Here is an 18,761-nt window from a genome sequence, read left to right as displayed (position 1 = left end):
AATAAACAAACTTACATACTTATAGTTAGTTTTACTGTGGGTAGCTTCTTAACTGAGTCAATTAACTATCTGTCTATTATTTAAGGTAGTGAAATGAAGCTTTTCCGATTCGGGTATCTACTAATTTTAAAGCTGATTCGTTGTCCTATTTTGAAATAGACGAATAAAACTGGCACTACGTGCCCCAACAGCTTTAATCCGAGAAAATTTAGGCGGCCTGGTGAAGCACTCTACGCTCTATTCAATGCTATATTGCTCGATGTTCAGGTGATCAAGCGATAAAGTGAACAATAGAACCCATTTAGTGGGTTTAACGGCTAGGCTGACTGAAGTTACCCTATTAATTCAAAAACGTATTAGAACATTGATGAATTATGATAGATGGATAGTAACTGGATGATTTGGAAGGGCTCGTGTAAAACTTTTCGGATACGATAAATATGTCCAAATGGCCATATTGCTGGGAAAAGTACCTTGTTACGATTCTTTTCGACCCCCTGATCTCACCCTCAGCAAATAATACGTAACTTTCCTTTGTCTGATTCAGAATAGCGAAATATTCTAAACGTAGAAACTTATTTTTCCTAGTTTAGCATTAAATCAAGTGATTATTATTATTATTATATTATTTGTTTCACCCCAAAGCGGTCCACATTCTATGAAATAAGCCTGTATCCTGTTTGTAGACATGATCCAGATGTTCGATAAAGCGTTACTCTGTGCCCGAAAACACCAATGTCAATGATTTTCAGTCTGTTACTAAGCTATGCCCGTAAGTAGCTTTGATAGCATAATAAGTCGAAGACGAAATCGAGCAATTTACTTGGAACACGTTCCGTTATCGTACTGATAGAGAACCTATGCATTCGCTTGTTTACTGAAATTAATAAAAATCAGCTTCTTACAACGCGCAGAAAAATGTGTCTCACTTAAGGGGTACAATATTTATCTGATACGATATATATACGGAATCTTCTGTGACAATTACTCTCAAATATCTGTGTGAGCGCCGTGTCACAAGCCGGTCTCTCTTTTTATCAGTTTACTAATGCGTATTTGTTGCCGCCGCGCCCGCCTGTTCAGAAGCTTACTGAAGCCGTGGAGCAATGAGATGCTGGGGCAAACTGAAAAGATCAAGGGCCTGGCAAAACACAGATCCACTATCAGTTTATTTAGCTATTTTAGCCGAAACCGAGGCTGCCATAAGCAGCTGACCGCCGTCTTTGCACCCAGTTGCACCTTTCTTGCGTAATAACGACCACGAGGTGATATCGCACGTAAGCGTTGCACAGATCGATATGCCGTAAGCAGGTGATGATCGTCAAGAGCTGGATCTATTTTAGGCACAAATATCAGAAAAGGGGATATATACATAGCATTGTTTATACGCAAACGTTGGAAGGTTAAGGAAAAGGTTTGACGTACCGCGGCAGGTGAGTTCCTGCGAAATTCACCCGGTCCATATCTTGTTTTAAATGTACGCATAATCGCAAAAGACGTAAATTGAACTACAATGAAATTTTTAGAATTGAAGCATTATAATCGTCATCTTATCACTCGTACTGCTTCTGAACAAGTGGGTGCGGCGGCAACAAACACCTATTAACAAACTGATAAGGAGAGAGACCAGCTTGTGACATACCGTAAAAGGATAATTCATATATTGGGAAAAAAGGCGTCGGACTTACAGTCGTAAACTCCTGAACACCTGAAAGGCAGTGATATCATCATATTCCTCTGTTTTCTTTACATTGATTTATACCGCAGTTGCATTCGCCCCCTGTTGCACTTGCTTTTCGTAATACAACCAAAGCGGGCCCACGGGGCCACAAACGAATGCTTGCTTGAAAGGAGATTAGCGCTAAGAAGCTTCATCCTCATGCAAAAGAAACCAATTTAAGGCGATAAAAACACTGATCCTTAAAAATATCACACGAAAATACTGGTCGCTTTCAAATATCTTCCGGGTAATATATCGTAAAATATGGAAACATTCAACACATCGGTCCTGTTCCACTTACTGTATATTCTATTATAGATCCGGGTATATATATACACATTGTATCCTGGACGCACTTCCCTTTTAGTCGAAACCAGATTTTCGTAGATAATAGATAGACGTTAGATAGACGTGCCACTTATAGGATAATGGACTATTGCGTCGTCACAATAGAACGTTATGCACGTTACAGTAGAACGATCCATCTGTAGTTTATCAGGTAGTATTCTTCATTGAAGGACGCGTCAGCATCTTGAAGAGCAAATTGTTTTAAAAGACTGCTAGTGACGACTCAAAATCGCTACTGCGGCTATATGTGCTCGAGGCAAAACTGACAACGCAGACAGTCTACAGCATCAACACCAGCTGACATGACCGTAACGTATTCGTTGCTGCCCAAAAGCAGAAGTTTCGTCGAACGTCGAATGAAAAACACCCTATTTGTTTACTTCTGTTATGGCTGCTGCCGCCTCGGACTTCAAACGCGGCACAGGAGACTCAGCTGACCCATTATTAATGTCGAAGCTTTCTCGACAGCTTTCTCATGCTCAAAGCAATCTTACTAAAAACTTAAAATTCCTGTTTTTCTTGTTATTTCGATAGCGATTAGCTGAGCCGTGTAGCGAGAGCTAATTCATCCATACGCGACATAGATTGACGGATGTCTCTTAAAGGGTTCGATAAGTGATTTACATGAAACGTGTTCACGCACAGTATTCAAGGTCCAGAATCGCGCTAATGTGTGACTGTCTGAAATTGTTTTTTTTTTTATGTTTTCGCCGAAATGAGCCGTTCGTACGAGCACACATACGCAACGTGTTGTCGTATCGTTCACTGTGGCCAAAGTTAGTCAGATGTAAAAACAGGAACATCACGCGACTGCGAAAAACTGCTGGACAATGCAAAATTCGATTTATCGTCTGTATGTTTTTATGCCACATTATTCTTGACCCTAGATAACTACAGACACAACAATGATAAGATCTTATCAAGTTTTATTTTGAGTACATATGATCTAATTTTAAGGCCGCAAGCAGAAAAGGTTTTCTCTTACATACGCACTAAACTGAAACACAATTACTAGCAAGTGGAAAAGGCTAAAACAAACATTTACATAGCTTTTCCTAGTTATATATTACATCTGTACACGGCGATAAGGTTGCCTCTGTATATTCCATACATATGCCACAAAATCAACATTACAGGGTTCGCCGGTCGCCGCGTGCCAGGAACTTTTACAGAAGTGACCAGCCTATATAATGATGTTTTATTAGTACAACAATGTTTTGCGGAACTTTATTGGAGGGCTTTCGTTTGTATAAAGTGTTCAAAATTAATCGTATGAAAACTATCCAAATATGGAACTAGTCTAAGTTCGAAACGGCGAGAGATGGAGCTTCGAATAGAATGACAAAACGTTTCAAGTTTTACGTCCGGCATAGCCGTTTGCGTTAGCATCCCAGCCTTACGTGATTAATTTTAGCTTGACCTTTTTACAATTGTTTACTTTTATCCCTGAGTCAAGTGCCAGGCAGTTAGTTTATGCGTCGTTATCAGCTCTGTAGAGTAGAAACAATACATTCTTTACTCGGTGAGTGTTCGACGTGAACCTTACTGCTGAGTAAGGAACGAAGCGCTCCCCATGGCTCTAATGTAAATACTTTCTGTGTGCGTATAATTTACAAAATATTTTCAGCTGTCACCTTTGCTTTTCTCTCGTGCTGAGAGCCCAGCTACTTATTTCGATGTACTGCTAAGTGACTTATGGTACATTCAGATAAGTATTTGACCATTTTCATATGCATGCTATTAGCTCTCGCATCTAAATTTAAATAATTATTTTACTACTATATTATTCGTATTCGTATTATATCGCCTTGTTCATCGTATACAGGTTGTATGGTATGTGTGACACTAGATTTATGGGTCGTTTGTTGTCATCTGAAAGCCCAGTTGGCTCCCACTTTACGATCTGACAGAGGAAACGCTAGTGCATTTGGTGTTGGCGGATTTCAACAGCAGAAGCTCGAAAGTCGGACCGTGCTTGGGCTCTTAATTTCAATTCACTAGTTTAGTTTAGGCCAGTTTCACTATTGGCATCTCACTTACTGGGGTCAGATTGCGCACAGTCTAGACCAAGTTTGGGGTTTTGCTCGAAGCCATTTTGAGTACTGATCTGTGGCTTAACGCTGCCTTTATAAGGAGGACTTATTTACAGGGGCCTGCCAATTCCATGTATTTTTACAATTTATATAGCAGCCTTTTACTTCTTAGATAAAAAAAAGAGGCGTAAAAAATTTATTACTTTACTAGTGGCACGCATGTGTATAGAGGTTGGTTTGTTTTGCTTTTTTAGTTTTGCTACTTTCATTCAAGCTATATCTTTGTTTATTTCGAAGACTTATATGCAACTTACGTCGGAGTACCATCACATATTCCGTGTGACTAACGAAATTAAGCGCCCAGCCTCGAATTTTTACTATCCATGTCGATCTTAAGAAATACTTTAGATGTATATTAAAGTGGATGAATCATTTTTCAAAAACGAGTTCGTACGTATAATTTAGAGTAAAACACGCATGGTGGATTGAGTGACGATCTTATCAAAATTTAACTATATTGAACTGTGTGTTGTTAGGCTGCAACGCAGGTCCCGGAAAGAGCCAAGTGGTGCTTCCGTCAATAGGAAGCTCGGGAACGGTGTAGTCTAAGAAAACCTGGCGTACATCTATGATATACATCCAGAAGATATAAATGGTTTTGGGCCATTCGGGCTCTCTAATTAGTTGTTTTCGAGTTCCTGATCCTTACCGTTCTCTAACTGTGTAGTGGACAGGCCATAGGCCCGTACCCTTTCGATCGCTTTTTCTTTAGTCACATGCACGCTTTATCATGCACTGTACCCTATTGAGCTTGTTCTGTTATCGTAGTCATATTAGCCGTACATAATCTGACATTCGGAACGGCAGTTGATTTATGTAAGCTCGGTTAGCTAGATCGGTAGCACAATAACAATATTGTGTACAATGAGAACAGTGTACTGTAGGATCTGATAGTTATCTTCTTGCTTTCCTGCTACCGCTAAAAATTTCCACACAATTTCAATGACGGGAACAAGTTTACCTGTCTACTAAATGAATCGCTACATATTCGAAATATAGGATTTTACGGTCCAAGGTTAATCGCCCTGTCAGTCTCGTGACAGGGGCCTGCGAAGGGCACGTAAACGTTTCAACCACTACCGGGTGATGATGCTGATACTCATACCCTTTTAATGTCCACCGCAAGGACATCCTCGCATGCCACTCAAATGCCAATTTCTCAAACGAAAACCATTCATATATCGACTGGCAAAGTACTTTTCGCAAGACGAAAATTTAACCAACCAGAGCCCCCTAGATTGTGAGTGTTTATTAAGAAACTTGCATAGCGTCCTAATTGTCTTTCGACAACACACACTAAATGTTCTTTATTTCTTTCTGGGTAAGTAAAACAACAAGTCATAATGAAATGCTACAGCAATGGTGATTCTGCTCCACCCATAGGCAATATAAACTGCTTGATCATAAATCAGAGGCTCACCCTTTCGAGATTATCATGTCAGACTTTTACTTTTTTGTTGCACATCGTCACTTAAAACAGTTGCGTAGCAAATTTAAGATTTAGCTGCGTAAATAGTGGAGGCCCGCGAATCAATTGAACGCTTTACCGGTGAATAATGTTATTATTATTAAGTTCAGAACCGCACGGGCTGTTTCCAATGTCCACACATGACTGACTCATCTTCAAGGTCGTCCCAATCGCTACGCGGCAGTATTTGTCTTTCGGATATTTTGACTATTTGCTTTCACTTTCGTAGCTCTGATAGAGCGGCATCCCACATGATCGAGCTATCAATGGTCGTACCGTGAAACGTTTCAAACGCGTCAGGCTGTAATGTAAAGAACAGCCGTCATCCTGTAAGACTCGGTAATACACACAACTGTACGAGCAGGTTCATAGAAACTAAATGTACTATATTGATATTAAGCGTATACATTTACTCTTTATGTTTACGCTTTAATCTATTAGATAACGAAGACCAGTATGGTGACGGTTAGTCCTTATGCCGCGGACGGTGCCACAGTGCCGAAGAAACAGTCTTTAATATTTAACCGACGCAATCTCTAAGAGTAGGCCTTCTCTTTGACGGACGTTTGCGGCGTAGGCTCTTTAAAAACCGCCTCTAAAAATACATCTTGTGATAACCTATCCTGTACGAAATAGCGAGGGATCGCTTAGTTTCATAGACTGATTGATTGGGGGCAAGCATAGAGTTCCAGCAATGATGCTCCTTGGATACGGACAGAATCGGCACTATATAGCAAATACGCAACAATAAAGGGATACACATACCGTAGGAACCTCATTGATGAGCTTTTACGTTTGTTTTTCGACATTACCTCTGACTGACTGTGAACGTAGGCATTACAATTAGTGGCAGTCGTGCAAAATGCTTAGATAATCGTTTAGAAGCATGTACAAAAACAATCACAAAAAAAGAGTTTGAAATACCATTGAATAGCGGTATCAAGGCTGATCATCTTACTCGATATAGCGCAATGATAATACGTTTGCCTACTAAACATATACAGAGCCCCCCAAAGCACTGTTTCGCAGTTACAATCTCGTAAAACTCTAAACGCTCATTATCTAAGCTGGCGATAGAACAGACAACAGCCGAGCGTCTGCTATAAACTGCTTTTTGGATAAAACTCGGATTGAGTACGGTCATTGTACAGTCGAGGCGGCAGGTCTAAATGAGATTAGTGTGTCAGCGCGCTCCGCCCAGCTCAGCTTGACCGGTTCAGACCTGGAGGCCATTCACAAGCATCTGAATGGTACCCCATTGTGCCCATCGTACCGTAGTGCGTGCTTGGTTCCGGGATCGTCGAAAGGCAGTTCAGAAGCATTTTATCTAAGGAGAAAACGAAGCCCCTTGAATTAGGATTGAAGTAGCTGTTGGCCATCTTGTCCTGACCGATCTCTTCGAAACCTCGCGAAAGCCAATCCCATTCTGTCTAACATAAGCCTTGACGCCATAATTGCAAAAGCTGTAAAAGCTAAAGTTGTTCATTATCTAGTAGTTATAATTAATCACTCTAATTATTATTATTATTATTATATAATTACACTATAATATCTGTCTTAATACAGAACGTTTTCTTTTATAGTAGTAATTTACGAATTAGTTGTATTCGATAGAAGCTAGTTTCAAAACTAAACAGACACACGATCAAATTGTGCGATGATCCCCTCGAACGTCACCCGCCTGCAAATACCTGTTTGGCAACGCCCGATATTCGCTGAACTATTGTTATTGTGTCTACATTGGTCTTTCGCTAGTGGAAGTAGACTTACGGAGGAGACTGCGAGCATCAAGGCGGCTAGCGAACGTGCGCTGCTATCAGATCAGTTTCCTTTGCTCGTTCGTCCTCGTGACCTCACTCACCACTCGTAAATTCCCTCATTGGTTTTAGATGTTACTGAATCGCTTTTACCCTTTCATGTCTCATGCCTAATTTTAATGATTTTTTTAGGAATTTCAAGCGAAACTGACGGTCGTGCCGTCGCAATGAACGCGACCCTATCTGACGCCATTGTTGTTACTGGTGTCAGCCAGTCTCTGTTAATTTTTGCTTAGTTGTCTGTCATTTATCGTCGCGTCGTCATGGCGTCGATTTGTCTCCGTGTGTAGAAGCTCGCCTTCTAGAGACACTATGCGACGAGCGTCTGCCTATTGTTTGTAGTTCTAGCTTAAAAGACTATGATGGCCAGATACGTTGGCCGAATGCCAAATCGTAAACGAATCTTTTTTTCATTATCGTTTGCTCCATTATTATTATTATCGTAACGGCTGCGTTGTTGTTCAGGCTGTTGTGACAGACTAATAACATAAGGTGATGATATTTTTTTTTTTTTGATGCCTATTTACACGTTTGTCGGTATACGATGCCATCGAGGCGGGCCACCACTAGTTTGACTGCAAAAACGTAAATACACCAGGGCTATAAATTACAATAACGATGAATCATCAAAGTTATAATCTCTTACGTTGGACAACTCTACAGAGCGCTTTGGCAGAAAAGGCTTATTTTTTGTGAGCAGAAATAGAGTTGAAAAAAGGCGCTGAATTTAATCGATACGCTTAGCCAAGCGGGATGGCTAAGGACTATTATAAGAACCTTTTCTTTCGTTTATCAGATCACTATATTTTACTGCAAATGACGGGTGTATCCAGTATATATTGTAGGGTGCAAGTGGTTCCGTCTTTCGACGGTTAGCGAGCTACACGGAGACTATGATAAAAGCAGTTTTCTTCTTTACAAGTGACATTATTGTTATCGCTCGTGTTATCTTTATCTGGATCGTTTTCAGTGTTATTTTTATAGCCGGGTAAACCCCTTATAAAAGTGTTACTAAATGTAAAATTGTATTAATTCACGACTCCTCTGAAGCCATATTGAAAGCGGCGCGATGGAATAGGACAGTTTTGTTTCTTGTTGTCAAACTGTTTGGCACTTCGTCGAAACCTCGCGACAGCATAACCGTCTCTATTAAAAATGCATTAACTTTTGCTTGGTGGGAACTTCCCATACGGGTTGTTCATTTGATCTTGCATATGAAAAGCTTTTACTTCACCAATTTTCGAAGCTTTCCTTATGATCTCATATTAACAACAAGTTGCCTGCTGAATTTCTAGCCTCAGGCAGCAGTCATAGTTTACAATGGAAAGTCCTTTACCTCGGAAAGGACATAAGTTATAGAACTGCTATTGAACTCGCGAAGGTATTATCGGTGCTCCGACGTAGCAACCGTTACAGCATACATTGAACATTTAGCTGGTAAAAGCAACCTGCTCTTTTGATTTCCGATATCGTAGGTTTTACTTCTTAGCACTAATAGTTTTGTTACTATATAAAACGTATGATCAGATTGAAACAGATGATGTTGACTTCGTCTGTCTTTAATACATATCCTACGTGTTTCAATTGCCGTTTACTAGTGCAGCGTCGTTTCTTGCCCGTCGTAGTCTTCGATTTTACGATATGACACGTTTTCCTCGGCTATACCGTATCAATCCATTCTCGATATTCATCTGAGTTGTGTCACGTATTAGACGAAAGACTTAACGGAAGACGTGTTTGAACGTACGTGATCAATGCTACGATGATATAGGCGGCAAAACACGAGCTACATAGATTACTGAGTTTTATGGGTTCACTTCGTCTACTTTTATGTGATCAAGTCGTCGATTTCTCTCAGATCGATGTGGTGAGAGTAATCCTATTCAGGTATTACAAAAAAATCTGTAACACGTAACGCCACCGGCTACATATGAAATTCGTATTTGATAAGGCCAAGTGTTGTTATAATTTTAAATTGGATTTACTGTTTCCAACGAAAATATTTTTAAAAAAATAGCAGGCGTAACAACTAACAGTCAGTAATAATCATCGTCACACATTTGTAGCCAGAAGAAGCATATTTTCGGTGTTAAATAAATCTATTTATAAGAGTTGCCACAAGTCTCGCGGGCCATAGTTAACGGTCATCAACGAATCCTTTCGTCTCAGACTCGTTATGTTCATTCATTGCAAGATGCTTTCTCGTTTTGAACGGGAGTGTCCCGATGCTCCATAGCGTTCAGCTTTTCAGCCCCCCCAAACGACACCTACACCAGCCGCTACCGTTCCTAAGGAGAAAAATAGCTTTTCGAGAATTGCAGGCCCAGCTGGGAACAGCTGCAAAGCAGGTACCATAGCGGCCGTGGCGTACACGAGCTGAGCAAATGTCTCTGCGGAAAAAAATCAAGTTTCCTTTCGCGCAGACCATTTACAACTCCCAACGATCCCTTTTCGTTTATTTTACCTACTCCATTAAGCGAAAATACTGGATCGGTCAAAAGATTTGCTTATATGATTTAGTTATTTGACTTAGAAGGTTAGCGTCCTTCTCCTAACCGCTTTAGCATCCCTTGTTCATATTGTATCTGCGTTCATTAGATGGAGAGACGAAACACGGTACAGCTGACATGGCTGTCTTATCTACTGTATTCTGTTGGGAGAAACAAACCGCCGCTAATGAACGAGAGTCGTAAGCGGAATTGAGGCACGTTAGGCAACGTCCGACAGAACTTGCAGAACGTCATTTGCTTGATATTATTGGTCGTCTGGCGGCAAATTCAATCGCATATCAGATGGAATCGAAGATAAGGACAATCATCGTCAGCGCATCAAAGAATGGGCAAAATTGAAAGGCAGCATACGTTTTGTGAAACTAATAAAACTGTTACCATACGCTTCTGACCTACAATGGAGTGACGGATCTAAGCACAAAAATGATATTATAAAGGCTTCGAAGAGCTAAAGGATTACAGCCTACTATGTTTTATAGCGTTATTTGGCGCCTCGGAAAATCCGGATTTGTTCCTACCGGAATTACTAAGCGCAAACGATTTTAGTCGAAAGAGGATATGGGACTATTCAAGTCTCGAACGACTCTTCGAATGAAGCGTCTCGATGATACAAACACATAACAGCGCAGAAATAATCAAATTTCCTTCGAAAAACTGTAGCATATAAAGTTTGCTGAAGCTTCTTTTCAACCGACGTATCGCATTTGATGACTCATAGCTAAATAACGATCGTTTAATTTTCTCTGTCCCTGTTTGAACGATGGATCGATCTATTTTAAACTCTGATGTCATGTTTTCTTTTCTTCTGCATTCCTTTGGTACAGGCGGGTCAGAAATTTAGTGCAGTTCATACTACTGAGTTTGCCCCTTGACTAAATTTAAAGAAAATAGGGTTATATGAGGCAGCTAAGTATTCGTTTACATCCAATCCAACTTTTGTTAAACGATTGGAACGCGCAGTTTCGCCTATCTAAAAGCAAGTTACAATTACTAATATTGAATTACGGTACACAGAGCACTCTAGGCTTCAGTTACCCAGTGCATACATCTATTGGATCTCGAAGAGCGTGATCGAATACAATCTAGGCTCACATAAAGAGGTGAAGATCCATCGGCCAGTTGCTGCTCTGTACTCTCTCTATGCAGTCCACTTATGATTATCACACGAACATTTCCACAATGGCCACTGAGGGCGCCACCTAAACTTAAAACGCGAAAGCTGCCTCATCAATCAAGTGAAACGCGGGGTCGGCTCCACTGGGCTGAACTGTTCAGCTTCGGGTCGCCCTGCTCCGTATAAACGTAATGTTAGCAAAAAACAAAGGCTTTGCCAAATTTTGCACCAACTGACTGCCTCGTACGACAACAGTGATATCCATTTGTAACTATTCGTTGATAACTATCTGCCTGATCTTTGTTGCCCTGAGCTTGCGGGAAACGAGCAGGCAACTACCGTGGAGCTTGTAGAATTATCGCTGCTTTTGCAAATGAATAAACCATCAGCCGCGATTGGCCCTTCACAACAATAACAAGAGTTTGGCCTGCAACCAGAGCTTTATGTAGTTAAATATACTACTTCTTTATCTGACTGATTCAAATTTGACATCATAACATTCATAGCAAACGTTGGCAAGGATGAAGTCAAGAGCGTGTTGAGGACCAGCTACAAAGACAATTTCGGCAATGAAGTCAGTTACCAATCGCTACACAGAGCGTACTACACGTCGCTTGACGCGTGTACTGCTATGGATTATCCAGCAGCATCGTTCACATGCAGTCTTCAACGAACGGCAGCGAAGAAAGCAACCAGGTGCCAACGCGACAGCCGTCGACCGGGAAAGGGTTTCTGTCTACAATCTTCCCGGTAGTGCGTCTATTTGTATTTCGATGTCTTGTTCTTAGTTGGTCTGTGCTGTAACGACGCAATTCAGCTACCCTAGCACGTCTGCTATCAGTTGACGCTCATTCCCGATAGGATCCCTACTGTCAGCAACGAGCTCAGTAGCGTATTCGCGCTCACACACAGTCACCCTTAGTCTTTCATCATCTTCGTTGTATAGAAGAAATGTCGAGTATAGTAAACGGGGTAGGACGCAGCAGGCTGTTGGTGTGCAAAAATCCATAATGGTACAGACTATTCAGCTCATGCGCGGCTCGACTGTCAGAAGAATCACACGATGTCAAGCCAGTCTGTGACATCGTCCAGTCGTCCATTGACTCATTATTCTAGCTACTGAATGATTTAACTGTATTGTTATATCGTACCACACTATTTGGCAAGGTAGAACTATCTATCTTCTTATTCCTAATTATAAAATTGAGCTTACAAGTTCACTTTTACTCCGAGTGCGGACGATGGTGAACGACTGGATGATCAAGCAGGATACATCGTTTGACTATTTAATGAGTGCTATTCGTTTCGGATTTCCGCGAGCTAAGAGCAGACGGGTCTAAACTGTTTGTTATTGAAATAGTAGGTTGGCCTTTGCTGTATTGTACTTTTGTGTTGTTACCACAGACCTCAGCTCTCGTAGCCGCTGCCGTTTGTGTCAAGCACTATAATCAGAGAACTCAATTGTCGACCTTAAAATATTAGTGGTTTGTGAGGTCCACAGGTGGTTTTCGTGTGACCGTTCAGCCGCCGGGGTTCAGGACACGATTATAGCACCCCGGCGGTATCGACAACGAATAACTGTGTAGTTTCAAAAACGCTTACGTCCTTCTGGCCTAGTCCAGGTAGTGAATAATTATTGCTGGGATAAAAACAAAAACTGGCTGGATAACACCAGCCTATACACAAATAACCAACATCCCCGTTGGTCGATAACGCGCAGCCTAGTAAACTACATTTGATCTCGTTCTTTGCAATCGTTAGAGAGGGAAACATGTTGAAATCTTTTGGAAGGTTGGCGTCCGCCGTGTGGCGCGACGAGTGCATAGCCACTATTTCGCATTTCAAGCGGGTTGTTCTCGACGAAGAAGGTAGGTTATATGAAATGTTTATACGGATAGACATTCAGCATGTGGTTAACTCTGGAATTACATTAAGATCCATGTGCTATGTAGTTCTTTACCTGAATGCAAAAGCTACCCTAGAAAAGCTATTATGATTTAAAGAAACAGGCCTTGCTAGCACGTGATACTTCGCCGGAAATACATTGTCGCCAAAACGATAAAAAAAATTACACTCTAATCTGTAATCTGCCTCTGTAAATACTAGCTCACACAAAGTAATTTTATTGATGTTAGTCACTGTGTTACACTAGAATACTTGTATAGCTTATGTTATTAGGGTAGATTAGTGTGTAGGGATAAAAACGCATGTAACAAAACGGTACATTTCTCGCCACAGAGATACTCTGTACAAATGCAATCGTATGAATCTATGAATTGGATGAAGTTTTAAAACGTGTTCAACTGTTTCAACGATAGACAAAGAAAGACAAATATCTTAAGAAGCTCTTGAGACTTCTGAAGCGCACCTATTAATACACATTTATAACTATTCAAGTTTACTAGAAATCTTTACTAACTTCTAGCATAATTTTCCCGCAGCAATGCTATTGATCTGAATCTATATTATTCTAATCAGTCATGTCGTACACAAACGCTCAGCAACAATGTTAGCTTGTTACACAATATAATACAGAATAATTGATAACTTAAATCTCGATTGACAACTGTATTAGACTATCTAGAAGCCAGTTTTCCAATTATTAAGGACAACTCATCTGTTACTACTCTGTGATCTGTTGAACCTTTGGCAGGCAGGTTTTTTCGGTTAGGAAACCAACTTCGGCATAATCGTCTATTGTTAACGCCTTATTTTTATTCGAACACCAGCAGACGACATAGAGGTAAATGGAGTGATTACTTAATCGAGCCACAAACTCCAATAATCGTCTGCTTCTTCATTTCGAGCACCGCTGAATTTGATCTGTCGCTAATCAGCTGCTACGTTCAATCGACGTTAGTGAATGGCGTGCTCACGCACTTCAATCCCACTATTTCTCTGTACATGCACCAGATAAACAGTAACACGATAGATGATATCATGAACTGGAACTCCTCTGCCGTGTGGGCTCTGGCGCTTGTTTGTATACCGCCGTCGTGTTATCGCATGTTTTGGCTATCCGTCTGATTAAGAACTGCGACTGGTAATTTTTTCGAGTGAGGCCATTTTCATTTTAACCAATGTAAAGCCACAGGCGAACAAGTGGTCAGCCACAAACCGTGCGCAGGATACCGTAGACTAAACTTCATAAAAAGGTCCAACAACGTTAGTGCGGACAAAATAGGCTAGCAGCTAGCGAATGCCAACTTATGGTAATTACAATGATATGATAGTATGGAGTGCAAAATTGGTGAAGATTGAGGTTATTATGGATACAAACGCACTAATATAGGGATCCGTCTAGCTAGCGAAGAAGTGGTTTTACGTTTATGTCAAATAAGAGTGAACACGTCGAGTAGCTTATAAGAAAACTGCACGTGATGCCCTTTTTAAACCTTTACAAAGCATGAAAGTGTATTATAATCATAAGATTCCTCTTTGACTGATGTAATTGCTTTTTTAGACCTTCATCGTATTCTACTTACCGTAACCATAACTCGTCTTCTTAACGCTTAGCTCTGAATAGGAGTCTGCACGTCGCCTTAATTGAAATGTACGGTCAGGAAATAGTAAATATAGTTCTAGACGCCATTTAACTCTGTCAAAAACTGAGTCTAAAGATCAAGTCACGATACGCGAACCTCTCTACCCATCAATCACTACCTCAGAATACTACGCAGTGCGTGTCCACGAAAAGATTAATAGTTTTTATTGACTGATCGAATTATAACGAAGACGATAAATTGGTGTTATTTCCGCTTGACTTGACCCTAAACAGAGCTGAAAGATCTTGCAAGCGATTAGCGGATACAACGGCTTTACCCATTTACATATATCGTAACAGACACTCAAAACTTTTCGGCCAGGCGCGCCTTATTGTCGAATCACGGGTGGTACAAATCATGTCGAACTTGGCGCAGCCTGATTTGACTATTTACCTTATGAATGCGGTCCTTTGGTATGATCTATACACGCCCTTAGGTAACACAAGCGGTACCGCTAATTTTTCTCTAGCAAATCTCCTGCCGTTGCCTGACAGACAAACGTTGCCCAGTTTGCCTACATACGCTTTTAGGAACACGCAGTTTGGGCAAGAGTTCAGTGTGTCACCACGCCGCGTCCTACCAAAATAAAGTTAACCGGCGTAGCTTTCTCGGTGATTAACAGTAGTTAGCACCTCACACACATTCACCCTGATCCTATGAGGCCTCGGACGTCTATCTATGTACGGATCAATCTTTTATTTCCTTAATAAAATATATACAGGGTGTCCCGTCTAGATTTACGCACAGGCTATATCTAAGTAAAAGCGGACATTTGGGACAAGTTCGTTGAAGCGTGCCGTCAGCGACAAATATATTCAGAACGTGTTAGGCTAGACAACAGCTAATCGTTGATTTATTCATTCATCAGTCAATTTACGAAACCTTTTATTCCAAGTACTAACAACCGCTTAAAGTTTCGTCATGTAGTTGGGTTTTTGCTCAAACACGTGATGCCTAATATATCCAATTAAATTCTGATAAACGCCTCTCAAAAGCGCCCTATCTTCGGCAAAGCCTGAAATGGTCAGAGATCCAGCTTTGGGCATATCGGGTTTTATGCGTGATTTTTCCGTCTTATCGAATGACGTATGATGTCCGGTCGAGGCAATATTGATCCACGACGTTGTCGAAGTTTTAAACTGTATTCAAGTATACTTCTTTTTTAGTTGTCTCGCTATTCCGAAGGAGACCTGCTCCCAGCTGAGCATTTTAACCTAAAAGTGGATTAAAACCTTCGATTTTTTTTCAGCCTAATGTAGTGGGCCGCTAAATGTCCCGCACGGTTGGAAGTTCGAAGCTAACATAGATGTTATTGTCGACCATGTTTTCCAAAGTGGTCATAGACGCGCTAGTATTTAGGGTGTATCTATTTGATTCGAACTTATCGTGAAACGATCGTACTGTGGACAGAATTATTCTAATGAAATCAAGAAGAACAGCCTTAGATGTTCAGGCCTTCTAAGCTGCGCCAGGAACTTCTTGGGATGTGAAGTACGCGCCCGAAGCAGGGAAAACCATCTGCACACTGCCGAACGTGAAGAAGCTTTGATACTGACCTGTTACTGTCAAATTAAGGCAGGCCAGCCGGCTCCTTTTCGGAATAGGCGCGTATTTGCCGAGTAAGAAGACTAGCATCTGTGTCGACGCACCATTTGCTTTGGAACCGAAGTTTGCGTACATCTTGACATGTAACATCACAACCCTGCCGTAGAGTGAGATCCCGGGGAGAAATAGCCCGCCGCTGAGCTCGGACGGTGGCACTCGTAGTTATCCTGTTTGTGGTTGACATACAACAGATTTTCAAATTTCGGAGAAAAAACTCTTCGATCAGGAAAGAGTCTCTCTTGCAGGAACGTTCTAGCTACAGGTAGGCAAAGATGAATGTGGTTTATCTATTCGCCAGGTTAGATTTTATTCAACTTCTCCTAGGACAACGGTAGAGTAAGCGTGTCAGCAAATTCGAGAGGGTTCGACGATGATCCTGCACATAGATCGTACAGGTTCGTTAAAAGTACTGACTAGTGGCGACAATTAAACCACTGGCTTAAACTTAACTTAAGCTAAGGTTCTGTTAAGCTAGTTAATAATCTGTAATTGAAATCAATATTATTGGCACTCCATAACACCAGTTTAATAGCATTGCTTGTTAGCAGTCGACTCAACTTTCAACAGTCTATTGTCCGTCTGTGTATTCGTCTGTATGTGTACACTTTTGATTCGTGGAACACAGTTTATATTTTAGCATGCGCCAACTTCAGTTGGTATTTCTAATCATTATAACGTACTTAGTAGCACACGTAACTTTCGAGACAAAGCTTCTGTTTGTGCTAGAAAGAGTACCACTTTTGCCACAGATCTAGATATTTACGAGATTCGATACCCTTTCGCCAGAGCCACAGGGGATTTTTTTTAGAAGATAGATGTCGATTTTTCACGAACTTTTGCCAACACGCTTGTCTGCAAATCAGCCTTTCATGGCATTACATTACAGGCTCTCGTAATGTACGTAGTAACCTTAAACGAAGGTAAAGCAGAGGATTGGGTTAATTTCCGGGTGTACAACGGTACAGCGCCATACTGTATCGAAATGCAATCATCAATAATCAGCTGTCATATCGAAGCCATAAAACTCTTAATACCATGAAATAACTGTAAAAGATACCATACATGGTATTTTACGCGGTTTCTGCAAATGCAACGAAAAAACATTGAACAGCCAGCAATAAAAAACTTGGGTACGCTGCTGGTTCTCTTGTTGGCAATACCCTCGTGATTGCAACGTCGAAAGGGAAGAAGAATGCTAATGAAATTAAAAGAACTAATGCGAAGATTACGCTGAACGGAGCAAGTGCGATAACGAGACTGCAGGCACTCGCAGATCTTATCTGCGTGACTTGAGAACCTATGCGACCGCCAAACTCTTTTATCCTGTTCTTATGATGACCACCAACGGATTCCGGTTTCGAAGGTCACAGATTACGCAATGACTTTCAAGGCTCACTTCGTTGGTCGCGCAAGTGGTACACCGCACAAAGTCTACAGCTGAGTAAAAACAACCCAAGAAGAAAAAGGTACACGGGCGAAACAATGTGGAGGCTTCACAAACCCAAGTCATCTAGGAAAGGTCGAGCGGGAATTTTGTCCAAGAAGCTATAATTAATTCAGTAGCAGTTTTGGGTGTCATGTTTACTGTTCCACAGCATGGCCCATTTACCATCGTAAGGCAGGAAAAACCAAGGGCGTGGATACGAAGATTTGAGCACGCCTTTTAGATGAACATACCGGCGAACCTTATTTATAAGATTAGTAATTAATTATCAATCCAATAATGATCATGCGGCTGAGAAAGTTTGAATTAAATGGCTTCTATCATTTATATATCCTGCGAACAACACGAGTGTCCGCCTTGAATCGCGTTAACATCGAAGAGCTTCGATCTTTTATTGACTCCCCGTAGATACTTTATTTAGTAGTAGGATGTAAGTGCATGCAACGGACATGGATTGGGTCTATGAGGTCTATCTACCTAGAAGTATATAAGACTAGAAGATTGGAATAATTAGCATATGTGCGTAAAGATTGAGAACGACGTCTGAAAACGTCGGAATCAAGCGCTATGATCTGAAAAGTGGGATATATTTTAATTTTCTTTGAGTTTCAGGTCAACACCGCGGACTTCAACAGATTATCAACGAATGAGAATAATTATCTGTGATGGGTTTTAAATTAATTTGGACCTGCTAATTAATGGAGACGTCTCACTTCCGATAGGTCATTTTTACCGAAAATTTTGTACAGGCGTTCATGACATTTTTGGGCCTGATGAGTATAATTAATTCATCGCTGCGAGACTTCCATTCAATTTCAGCATTGATAATATGACAAAAATTTAAATGCAAATAATTTTACATGTAGTAGGGCATTATGTTGAAAGGTTGATTTTCTCCCGCAGATGTTCCCATGAGAATAAGATATGCTTTAAAAACAGTAGTATTAAATACTTTTATCCGATCCAGGCTCAACATCGCAGAGGGTCCTTTGACCGTGAAGCTGTTTGGGGGGCCGAGTTATTCCGCATTGCTAATAACCAGGCCTAGAAAAGGACCAATCATCAAAACGAACGGTTTTTAAGAGGAGAACCAATAA

The 18,761-nt window shown here is 40.9% G+C and overlaps 1 protein-coding gene across 10 annotated transcripts in view; it reads left to right on the top strand.

Moving 5' to 3' along the window:
- The window catches only part of LOC111248279 (carbonic anhydrase 2-like), a 64,097-nt gene that overhangs the window by 26,384 nt on the left and 18,952 nt on the right, over nucleotides 1-18,761 (top strand). Inside the window, exon 1 of one of the 10 annotated variants that reach the window (XM_086985747.1) lies at nucleotides 11,255-12,938. The exons of 6 other annotated variants lie outside the window; for them this stretch is intronic. In XM_086985747.1, coding sequence (XP_086841873.1) covers nucleotides 12,842-12,938 — 97 coding nt within the window. In that variant the 5' untranslated portion in view covers nucleotides 11,255-12,841. Of the gene's footprint in view, nucleotides 1-11,254; nucleotides 12,939-18,761 lie in introns of those variants that run through there. 3 more of the 10 variants (XM_086985744.1, XM_022800353.2, XM_022800350.2) reach the window with 3 other exon arrangements.

The sequence above is a fragment of the Varroa destructor genome, unplaced genomic scaffold (genome assembly GCF_002443255.2).
Source record: "Varroa destructor unplaced genomic scaffold, Vdes_3.0 BEIS01000003.1, whole genome shotgun sequence".
Lineage (NCBI taxonomy): Eukaryota > Metazoa > Arthropoda > Arachnida > Mesostigmata > Varroidae > Varroa > Varroa destructor.
The sequence above is the reverse complement of the archived record's forward strand: the minus strand, read 5'-3'. Positions and strand labels throughout refer to the sequence as shown.